This window comes from Nanorana parkeri, unplaced genomic scaffold, assembly GCF_000935625.1.
Source record: "Nanorana parkeri isolate BGI_ZX_2015 unplaced genomic scaffold, ASM93562v1 scaffold554, whole genome shotgun sequence".
Lineage (NCBI taxonomy): Eukaryota > Metazoa > Chordata > Amphibia > Anura > Dicroglossidae > Nanorana > Nanorana parkeri.
Window position 1 is genome coordinate 302,942 of NW_017306822.1, and position 11,650 is coordinate 314,591.

General features: G+C 43.5%; 1 protein-coding gene across 1 annotated transcript in view; it reads left to right on the plus strand.

Annotated features, from left to right (window-relative positions):
• Positions 1 to 11,650, plus strand: part of LOC108791491 (E3 ubiquitin-protein ligase RNF220-like) — a 39,490-nt gene that overhangs the window by 2,485 nt on the left and 25,355 nt on the right. Inside the window, exons 2-3 of the mRNA XM_018561997.1 lie at positions 8,126 to 8,246; positions 11,562 to 11,604. Of these exons, the coding sequence (XP_018417499.1) occupies positions 8,126 to 8,246; positions 11,562 to 11,604 (164 nt within the window). The remainder of the gene's footprint in view (positions 1 to 8,125; positions 8,247 to 11,561; positions 11,605 to 11,650) is intronic.

An 11,650-nucleotide genomic window follows, 5' to 3' on the forward strand; every position in this document is an offset into this window, starting at 1 on the left:
ACCCACCCACCCTCTATTCCTGGACACCGCAGTGGAATTTTGCTTTCTTCTCCAGCTTTCTTCTGCTTTCTGTCGAATTACTGCTCCGCCTTTGTATCAAAGCTCCGCAGTTCTCCGTTTGTTGCAGTTTCTAAACATTTTCTTCCTTTTACGGTAACAGATTGTGGAAGATTAGATCACTAACTCCGACTAAAACCCAAAGTGAGGTTGAGTTAAAAGCAGAACAAGGTATAATCAGAGCCCACAGAGTGACCAGAATCAAACTTACTCACACCCATTGCTTATTAAATACAAATGTGCCTATAATTCAACTTCCTGTAGAGAATGTGCTTTTGTAGACCTCCGCCCTTCCATTAGGAACATGTTTATGACCCATTGGTTCTTGACTGATATATTTAGCCAATATACATTAGACATGTAAGATGCGGAAAAATTCGGTTTGGTGTGTGTGTGTAAGCTAGTTTGTGTCCTTCCGTTACCCTTAGGAGAACTATGGGGAGGAAAAGCCCTAACCCCATAGTTCTCCTTTAAGCCTCTCGAAGAGGTCTTCGTAAAAAATAAATAATTAAATAACAAACATTGAGGATACATTTATGTTTTATAGATGTTACATTATAATATTAATAGTTATATTGTCTTTGTGCGTAACAGACATTTTCATAAAGGGAAGAATAAGGACAAAGTAGGCTTTCCTATTACATGTCCACTGGGTGTGTCCGCCACCACAACTGTCATTCAATCCCAATCTAAGAAATTGGGCAATGATCGTGTCTAGAGCTATATGGCTTCAGTTTAGGGTCCGTGCCAAGTATTGCGCAACATTTCGGATGTTCATCATAAGGAGAACAAGTAACAATGTGGTAATGCCAGCTGCCTTGTGCTCCCGTGTATATTCTAGGCGTCCAGAGGGAGAGCAGTCAAGGAGCAGACCAATCGTTACAACCTTGTATCCCCAGCCACACATTGTTGATGGAGTTAGAACCCCCGGCAGTTTTTTATGTATGTCTCAGTCCCCGCTGTGAAGATTCACCCGTCTCTTCTTGCCCTGTTGGCCATTGTCAGTGGGAGTGAAAGTGATGGAAAATCCAAAATGATACGGTTGTCACCAGAACAGAGGACGAGGGAAACCCTTCCAATGGGGGAACGTTGTTCCGGATGACAGCCGTGTAAGAGAAACATAGAACCGTAACATAGAAGAGTGACGGCAACAAAAAAAGACCGAGTGGTCCATCAAAACTGCCACTTGTTTTATTTTTTCATCTTTTTCATTTATTTTATTTATTTATTTTTTTATTGTTCTTTTTTTTTCTTTGTTAAACCGTTTTGTCTGAGTATAGATCTATGTTTGTCCCAAGCACGTTTAAATTTACTTATCGTCGACTGACTCACTACCTCTGCTGGAAGTCTGTTCCAAGTATCAACTATTCTTTGGGTAAAGTAATTCTTTCTAAGGGAAATATTTAAAAAAAAACATTGGTCCCAACTGCGTTTTATTTTTTCCAAATTGTTTTCCATCATTTTCTTTTTTTTACAAGAATTTGTTATAAAACTTTTTTTCTGCATGCTTTCACTCACTTTCCTACTGCATCAAACCTTTATAATTTGTAAGATAGATAGATAGATAGATAGATAGATAGATAGATAGATAGATAATAAGGGAAATATTTAAAAAAAAACATTGGTCCCAACTGCGTTTTATTTTTTCCAAATTGTTTTCCATCATTTTCTTTTTTTTACAAGAATTTGTTATAAAACTTTTTTTCTGCATGCTTTCACTCACTTTCCTACTGCATCAAACCTTTATAATTTGTAAGATAGATAGATAGATAGATAGATAGATAGATAGATAGATAGATAGATAGATAGATAGATAGACAGACAGACAGACAGACAGGCAGACAGGCAGACAGGCAGGCAGACAGACAGACAGACAGACAGACAGAGATAGATAGATAGATAGATAGATAGATAGATAGATAGATAGATAGATAGATAGATAGATAGATAGATAGATAGATAGATAGATCAATGGATAGAGAGAGAGAGATCTATGGATAGAGAAAGAGAGATCGATGAATGGAGAGAGAGAGAGATCTTTGGATAGAGAGAGAGAGAGAGAGAGAGAGAGAGATCGTTGGATAGAGAGAGAGAGAGAGATGGATAGATAGATAGAGAAAGAGAGATCGATGAATAGAGAGAGAGAGATCGTTGGATAGAGAGAGAGAGATGAATAGATAGATATAGAGAGAGAGATCGATGGATAGATAGAGAAAGAGAGATCGATGGATAGATAGAGTAAGAGAGATCGATGGATAGATAGATGAGAGCGAGAGTAGATAGATAGATAGATAGATAGATAGATAGATAGATAGATAGATAGATAGATAGATAGACAGCCGCTTGTAATCTCCATTTGAAGGGCATGTGGCTGAGTAACAACGTAATTGAACAATTAGGACACAAGGACAGGGCGTTGTCACCCTATAACAGGAAGAGTGTCGGCATCTTCAGTCATTGGTAAACGCGTCGTCGATGATGGGTTTTTGGGTGTAAGTGTTTTTTTTAGGCCAATGGCAGGGATCTCAAGTCTCCCTGATGTTCAGGGAGTCTCCCTCTTTTGGACAGCAGTTCCCTGATGTCTGCGAGAGAGGCATTTTCTCCCTGAAAGGTTTACTCTGAGTAAAACTTTCCGGTAAGATATCAGTGGGTAAAGTTTCAGAGTGAGGCTTGCCTCCTGGAGAAGGTCATGTGATCTCTAGAGTAGCCTCAGAACGAGGCTTGCCTCCTGGAGGAAGGTCATGTGATCTCTAGAGTCGCCCCAGAACGAGGCTTGGCTCTCAGAAGGAAGAAGCTACTTGCTGCACAGAGAGCACTACTATTGAGAGCAGGTACAGGCACTGCTGCAGGGTTGAGAGAGTACTGTTATATGTCCTGGTTGACTAAGAGAGAGAGAGAGAGAGAGAGAGAGAGATCGTTGGATAGAGAGAGAGAGAGAGATGGATAGATAGATAGAGAAAGAGAGATCGATGAATAGAGAGAGAGAGATCGTTGGATAGAGAGAGAGAGATGAATAGATAGATATAGAGAGAGAGATCGATGGATAGATAGAGAAAGAGAGATCGATGGATAGATAGAGTAAGAGAGATCGATGGATAGATAGATGAGAGCGAGAGATATAGATCGATAGATAGATAGATAGATAGATAGATAGATAGATAGATAGATAGATAGATAGATAGATAGATAGATAGACAGCCGCTTGTAATCTCCATTTGAAGGGCATGTGGCTGAGTAACAACGTAATTGAACAATTAGGACACAAGGACAGGGCGTTGTCACCCTATAACAGGAAGAGTGTCGGCATCTTCAGTCATTGGTAAACGCGTCGTCGATGATGGGTTTTTGGGTGTAAGTGTTTTTTTTAGGCAGACAGCCGCTGTAAAAAAAAACAACCCAAAAAACAGATAGGGCACCTCCCTGAAATGAGATGGGAACCTCCCTGAAATAAGGTTTTGCAGGTTGGGATGTCTGCAATGGAACGCTGGTTACTAGTAGCAGGAAATGATTCTTAGGCAGGAAAACACACACAAAAAGGCGCGTTGTGCAAGTTTTCCAGAGCGTTGCTTCTGGAAACGCGCAACAAATCGTTCAGGTGGAACTGGACACTCAGTGACACATTTTTCCATTGTTATGCACAAAAAGGATACTTTGTATTTATGTTTAATAGATTTCCTCGAAGGTTTAAACCTCGGATAAGCTGTAATGAATGTAGAGAGAGAGCCGGGGAGGAAGCGGAGGGGTCTCTATCGATATATCGGGAGGGGGGCCCAGAGGAGAAGTAGTCACCAGTTGGCCAGATGCTGCACAAAGGCTCCCAGGAGAGACGGGACAAAGGGGCCGGAGAGGGATTAATCTGGCTCTGAATAGGAAAAGGGGAGAAAGTGAGAAGGGGCAATGCAAGAGAATGACAATACAAAACAAACAGAGAGAGGAGGGAGAGGAGAGGAGGAGGGGAGGACAGGTCTGTCACTGCTGCTCCTATCTGTCCCTTATTAGTAGTAACCAGCCAGGGTCAGCAGCTCTATAGCATCCCACATCCCCTCCCCGCTCAGCTGCAGGACCCCCTGCCCATTATCATGGAGATTTTATGCACAGACTGTGACAGCCTGCAGGAAACAGCCACTGAATAGCTGTGATAATTACACACACCTGCAGGATGGACCCACGGCCAGTCCTCCCATTGTCCCTGCAACTGGGATGGGGAGTGAAACCAGTTAAAGTCCCCAAAATGTGGACATAAAATTTTTTGTGATATCTGCAATTTCGAAAGATGATTTTCCGACTGCTTCACATAATCTATCTATCTATCTATCTATCTATCTATCTATCTATCTATCTATCTATCTATCGATCTATCTATCTATCGATCTATCTATCTATAAGATAGATAGTTCGACAGATAGAGCGAGAGAGAGCGAGAAGGAGGGAGAGAGGAAAGATCGAGAGAGAGAGAGATTAGAGAGAGAGATAGAGATTAGAGAGAGAGAGAATACATGGATAGATAGATAGATAGAGGCGAGAGAGATAGAGAAAGAGAGAGCCATAGAGAAAGAGGGAGTGAGAGAGAGAGAGAGAGAATACATGGATAGATAGATAGATAGATAGATAGATAGATAGATAGATAGATAAGAGAGATTAGAGAGAGAGATAGAGATTAGAGAGAGAGAGAATACATGGATAGATAGATAGATAGAGGCGAGAGAGATAGAGAAAGAGAGAGCCATAGAGAAAGAGGGAGTGAGAGAGAGAGAGAGAGAATACATGGATAGATAGATAGATAGATAGATAGATAGATAGATAGATAGATAGATAGATAGATAGATAGATAGATAGATGGAAAGAGCCAGAGAGTGATATATTGAGAGAGAGAGAGAGAGAGAGAGAGAAAGAGAGAGATTGTCCTCTCATCAGATACCTAAATATCTATGAACCACATACCATGTGTTCAGTGAATTTAATTTCTGTCCTGCCCTTGTAAATTGAACTGGTAAAGAAGTCCTTAACCATTATAATTAAATGATAGATAGATAGATAGATAGATAGATAGATAGATAGATAGATAGATAGATAGATAGATAGATAGATAGATAGATATAGATAGATAATGGATGGATATCTGGTGCTCTTTGTTCAATGGAATGTAGCCCGGGTCGGGGTTGGGTGTCAGGAGAGGTCATACCCCCCATGCAGTGCTAATTGCTGCTGACACTAATAGGGGGGAGGAGGGGAGGGGGGGGTATGAGCAGGGTGTTAAGTGATTATGTGAATGCCGCCTCCAGCTAGGCGTAAAATGAGCAATTCACGCTGAATCAGTGTGTGTGGCTGAGACATCATTACTCAGCCTGTCCCCCCCCCCCGGTGACAATAGCTTGCTGCTCACTCAGGGATCCCCATTCCATTATAGCCGGACAATGTATCCCCAGTGTACCAGTTTATCTCTCAAACACTCTATTGTACTCTACAGACTCTCCTGGAACTTTTCTCATGCAGTACAGCCGCCCTCTCCTCCTGGATACTCTGCGGACTGACTGTCACAGAGCACAATAGAAGCAGCATGGCATAAACCTGCGTTCCCACCAAGTGTGCAGCAAATCAGTATTTTAGGGTCTCCAGCAGAGAAGACATTAATGCCGATTCTCCTCGTGTTCCTATGTCAACTGCAATTACATGAAGAGTACACTATATTGCCAAAAGTATTGGGACACCCCTCCAAATCAATGGATTCAGGTGTTACGTATTCCGCGGTCACCTGTTAGTGGGATTATAACAAAGTGGAAGCAACTGGGAACAACAGCAACTCAGCCAGAAAGTGGTAGGCCACGTAAAATAACAGAGCAGGGTCAGCTCATGCTGAAGCGCACAGGGTACAGAAGGTGCCAACTGTCTGCAGAGTCAATAGCTACAGACCTCCTGGCCTTCAGATAGGCACAACAACAGTGCATAGAGATCTTCATGGAATGGGTTTCCATGGCCGAGCAGCTGCATCCAAGCCTTACATCACCAAGTGCAATGCAAAGCGTGGGATGCCGTGGTGTAAAGCACGCCGCCACTGGACTCTAGAGAAGTGGAGACGTGTTCTCTGGAGTGACCAATCACGCTTCTCTGTCTGGCAATCCGATGGATGTGTCTGGGTTTGGCTGTTGCCAGGAGAATGGTACTTGCCTGACTGCATTGTGCCAAGTGTAAAGTTTGGTAGAGGGGGGATTATGGTGTGGGGTTGTTTCTCATGGGTTGGGCTTGGCCCCTTAGCTCCAGTGAAGGGAACTCTTAAGGCATCAGCATACCAAGACATTTTGGACAATTTCATGCTACAACTTTATGGGAGGAGTTTGGGGATGGCCCCTTCCTGTTCCAACATGACTGCGCAACGGTGCACAAATCAAGGTCCATAAAGACGTGGATGAGCGAGTTTGGGGTGGAGGAACCTGACTGGTCTGCACAGAGTCCTGACCTAAACCCGATAGAACACCTTTGGGATGAATTCGAGCGGAGACTGCGAGCCCAGCCTTCTCGTCCAACATCAGTACCTGACCTCACAAATGGTCTAACATTCCCATAGACACACTCCTAAACCTTGTGGACGCCTTCCCAGAAGAGTTGAAGCTGTTAAAGTGGCAAAGGGCGTGCCGACTCAATACTGAACCCTACAGACTAAGACTGGGATGCCATTAAAGTTCATGTGCGTGTAAAGGCCGGTGTCCTAATACTTTTGGCAATATAGTGTACACATATACATATAAGCAATCAGTGCCAACGCTCCTTTTTCAGCAGTATGTTGGGTAACTGTCGTATTGTGACTACTCATTGGGTTTTTTGAAACAGGATAAAGACACAGGGAACACTGACCTTACTTCCCATACAGGAAATTCAAAATAAGGCCAATTTAATCAATGACCAATAAGTCAACCAGTATGGGTTGGAAGAGCAAACTGAAGCAAGCCCAGACATGGGGTAGAAACATTTGACTGATGGATTCGTCGATTACGTCCCTCCGTTAAAAAAAAACCCCCAATAAACACACAGACTGCGCGACATGGATTTAAATGGCCACAGCAGCCCTTTTATAAACCAAACCAACTTTAACAATATCCAAAGTAAAAAACAAAATAATATACAAATAAATAATGTTAACTACTGTTTGATCTAAGAAGGGGTCTTTGGGTGCCCAACAGCCCAAATAAGGCCTCTTCTAAAAACTGCTCCCATGTCCCCAGCCGCATTCCAACCAGCTCGAGGACAGTTAATACTCCCAAGTTCCAAGGGGCAGGCCCCCCTACAAATACTGACACCAACAGGGGGAAGCACCATACCAGCTGATGACTCCCCCTTTGTGTAACTGACTCAGAGTTTCAGACCCCCCAAAGACCCCCTAACAGGCCCAGCTGCCGTGACATAAAAACGACATTGTAACCACCAACAAACACAAAAAAGGAAGGGGGGGGGGACAACCTGCTTCCTCCGTCGACTTTCCAGAAAGAATGCCCCTCAGCCCTTGCAGTCCCAACCCATGCGGCTCCTTCCTAACACCTAAATCCAATGTCCAATCAGGTAAGATCAGCTAATTCCCATTTTATTTGAACCCCTTCTCAGGGGCTATTCCTCCCCCCAGTCATGCAGACCCTCCATTCAGTCTCTCTGGGTGTGCAAAATTGACTATTAAAAGGCAAATAAAATAGGATGTTGGAAGAAGAGCTGCAAAAAAAAAAAAAATGAGGTAGCATCAAAAGCAGTACTGCACTGTGACAATCATTGGGCACCATGTTGTAAAATGTACACAGGAGTTTTGGAGAGCATTCAAAAGCAGGCAACTGAATGAATTAAAGGAATGGAAACATTGAATACGATTTTGTATGTTAAAGTGTATCTAAATCCAAGCACAAGAACATGTAATATATGGCAGCTTTCTTGTCCTGAGATATGGTGGCTGCATTAGTTCATTTGTTTTCTTTCTTTGACGCTTTTTGTCATCTGGTGATCCTGGGTTTTTTTTTTCTTTCTAAATCAGAACCTTGTGGTTACCTCTTTGACTGCCCATCCCCTTATATCTTCCTCTTATGTGTTACAGATAAGAAAACTTCTCTCTCTGGACCTCTGGTTTGTCCATTGTGTCACAAACACCTACAAAAAGAGGAACTCCCTCATCATCTTCACCATGAAATGGAGCTAATGGCTCATGTGCCAGAAAGGTAATACATACAATGATCACCCTTTGCTACAACTAGAACTGATACTAAAGCGCCTGATGAACAGATAATGTTAAACTTGCCCTGTCTGCTAGTCTGACTCTTTCACGTCACAAACTGGCTCACCTGGCCAATCAATAGTATAAAGACAGCATGAAAGCTTGATAGGAATAATATTCCTGTCTGCCAGGCACCACACAGGCTGACTCTCCTGTCTGATAGGTAGCACCCAGGCTGACTCTCCTGTCTGATAGGCACCACACAGGCTGACTCTCCTGTCTGATAGGCAGGACACAAGTTGACTTTCCTGGGCTGCCTCTCCAGTCTGGCAGGTAAGGCAGAGTAACTTACCTGCCAGTAACACAGTGGGCGTTATCTGTCAGGCAGAAGAATCATTCTGTGTTATGTCAGCCAGGAGACTTAGTCTGGGTTACCTGATAGCCAAGAGAAAATGTTTTGGTTACCTTTTAGCAAAGAAAGTCATTATGGGTTGCCTAGTTACATAGTTATTCAGGTTGAAAAAGCCTATCAGCCAAGAGAGCCAGTCTGGGTTACCTGCCAGTCAGAAGAGTCAGTCTGGGTTACCTGCCAGTCAGAAGAGTCAGTCTGGGTTACCTGCCAGCCAGGAGACTCTGTCTATGTTACCTGACAGCCAAGAGAGTCAGTCTAGGTTACCTGCCAGCCAAGAGAATCAGTCAGGGTTACCAGCCAGCCAAGAGAGTCAGTCTGAGTTACCTGCCAGCAAAGAAAGTCAGTATGGATTACCTGCCAACCAAGAGAGTCAGTCTGGGTTACCTGCCAGCCAAGAGAGTCAGTCTACATTATCTGCCAGCCAAGACAGTCAGTCTGGGTTGCCTGCCAGCCAGCCAAGAGATTCAGTCTGAGTTGCCTGCCAGCCAAGAGAGTCAGTCGTGTTTACCTGCCAGCCAAGACAGTCACTCTAGGTTATCTGCCAGCCAAAGAGTCACTCTGGGCTACCTGCCAGCCAAAAGAGTCACTCTGGGCTACCTGTCAGTAAAGAGGTGTGTGTGGGGGGGGGGCTGCCAGATTCACTTGTCAGTCAGGAGAGACAGTTTTAGTCACTGGTCCGCGGAGTCCATCTCTGTACAGGAAGGAAAGCCAGCCTGTTTTATCCATCAGTCAGAAGAATCTCAATGTTATCTGTCAGAGATCAGGGTCCATTTCACTCACAGACTGACTTTCCTGTCTGACAGATAACAGACCGGCTCTCCTTACTGACGCATAATACACAAAGTGACTCAGAATTTACCAACTGTGATGACTTACAGGAAATTAGACAAGTATATATCTTCATGACAATCAAAGCTATGCAATTCCCTGTCTTCTGAGCAAAGCACAAGAACTGAAAGTAAAAGACAATTCCTGTTTTCAATACCTGTGCTTCAGTGAAAATAGTTAACAATTAAGATGAGTGCTGAGCTTTTTATTCATCTCTAAAGTTACAAAACAAAATAAACTTTCAAAAATGTTCTTTGTGACGTTGTGCTGTGTTTTTGCTGAGTGTTTTCGTTTTTACTGCTTTGATGTTTAATTGGTTTTACATGGAGTAAAAAAAGCGCCACCTAGGGGTGAGAAAGGTTGGTACAACCTTATACCATGCATGCTGTTCAAGTGTATGGAAATGCTAGCATTAAACTTATCTTATTTGCTCCCTTTTGGTCCGTTTAATGTGAAAATATGACAATAAAGGTGTCTTGTTATTCTTGTTATTCTTGTTAAAAAAGTAAAACATAAAACATCAGTCGATCCGTCAGAAAACCAGTGAGCTGATTGCTTCCTTGTCTCCCTCTCTGCTGACTGTTATCAGTTAGCACCCAGTTCTCGAGCACCTCACCCTTGTTATGAGGATGAGGAAAGGGGGCAATGTTCTGTAGTCTTAAAACACTTCCTGCCCGAGGGTGACAACGCTGTACAGACTTAAAGGAGAACTATGGGGTAAGTGTTTTTCCCCATAGTTCTTCTAAGGGTCATGGGAGGACACAAAATAGCGTCCTCTCGTGACCCAAAGCTCAGTATATTGCAAGCTACAGCTCGCGGTATACTGAGACCACCGCAGCCGGGACGGATCCCAACATTACTGTCGAGATCCACCCAGCTGCGTGATTGATAGCTGGCTCTGCCTATCTAGAGGCTGAGCCAGCTGTACCCGCCCCCTCCCCCGTCCGTTCCGCCAGTTAGCGCTGGAGGATCGGAGAGGGGAGGGGAGAATCCCTGCAGGGAGTCGTGAGTGACAGTCATGGCTCTCTGCGGGGAGATGATTGAGAAGTGAGCGAGCGACGGTATGTGTTCGCTCACTTCCCGATCTATTGAGCCGACGTGTGACAGTTTAATTGTCACACGTCGGCTGGAACTATGAGGTTGAGTGAAAATGACCCACCTCATAGTTCTCCTTTAGGCCTTGTTCACACTAAATGCAGAGCAGATCTGCATGAGTTTCTGCACACGCTGTGCAGTGGGTTGTGCCGCGTTTTTGCCGTGTTCCGCGCCGTTTTTGGTTTTTAGTTTAAAATGGGCTTTCAGTGTGTTCCAGGCGTTTGCATGCGTTCCAGAGTAGGTAAAATAGGGCCTGCTGCAGTTTTTTTAACCTGCTTTGGACCTGCTCTGGAACTGAACGCTGCAATGTGAACTGGAGCTACGTCAAAATTCATACAATTAACACTGCTCATGCGCAAATGAAAATCGGTGACCTTAATTCCCGAAATTCGTCCAGGTGTTTTTTTTTAAATACCGATAATTGAACCTTGCGATGGTTGTGGCAGGATGGGGCCATCATACGAAAAACGTACGGCGGTTCGATCAACGTACGCAACATTCCGTCCGATGATCGCAAGGTGTATGTGAACCTTTAGAATCAGCATACCAAGGGGCTGATGTACAAAACTTCCGCTCAACGTATAGCTAGGCGAATAGCATGTGCATGGAAATACTGGCACTGGTTGGAGCCAAGGAGGATATCTGTGCTCCTCGGCTCCATGAAAAGGTAGTAATGTTGCATTTGCCCAGCTATATGGTGGATGGAAGTTTTACACCTAACCAAGAATTGTCGTCCAAGGTGAGGTGGTGTGATACCTGCAGGACTACCAGGTGAAAACAAATGGAACAAAAACCACAATAATTCAAACAAATGCAGCCACCTTAGGACTGGTAGACTTTAAAGGATTACCTTTTTGTTCTTGGCTTTTGATGCGTTTTAATTTCACGGTTTGCGTTATTGAATATTTTTTATTACTAGTATATAATATTAAGACAATGTATTCTTATTGTAAAATATTTCACCTGATTCCTATGTCTTTGCAGTGAGTCTGACAACATTCCAGAGTCCTCCCAGAATAATTCACAGGTGAGATGTATTCTGTAAAGTTAAATTACATGGAGAAGGAGAGAGA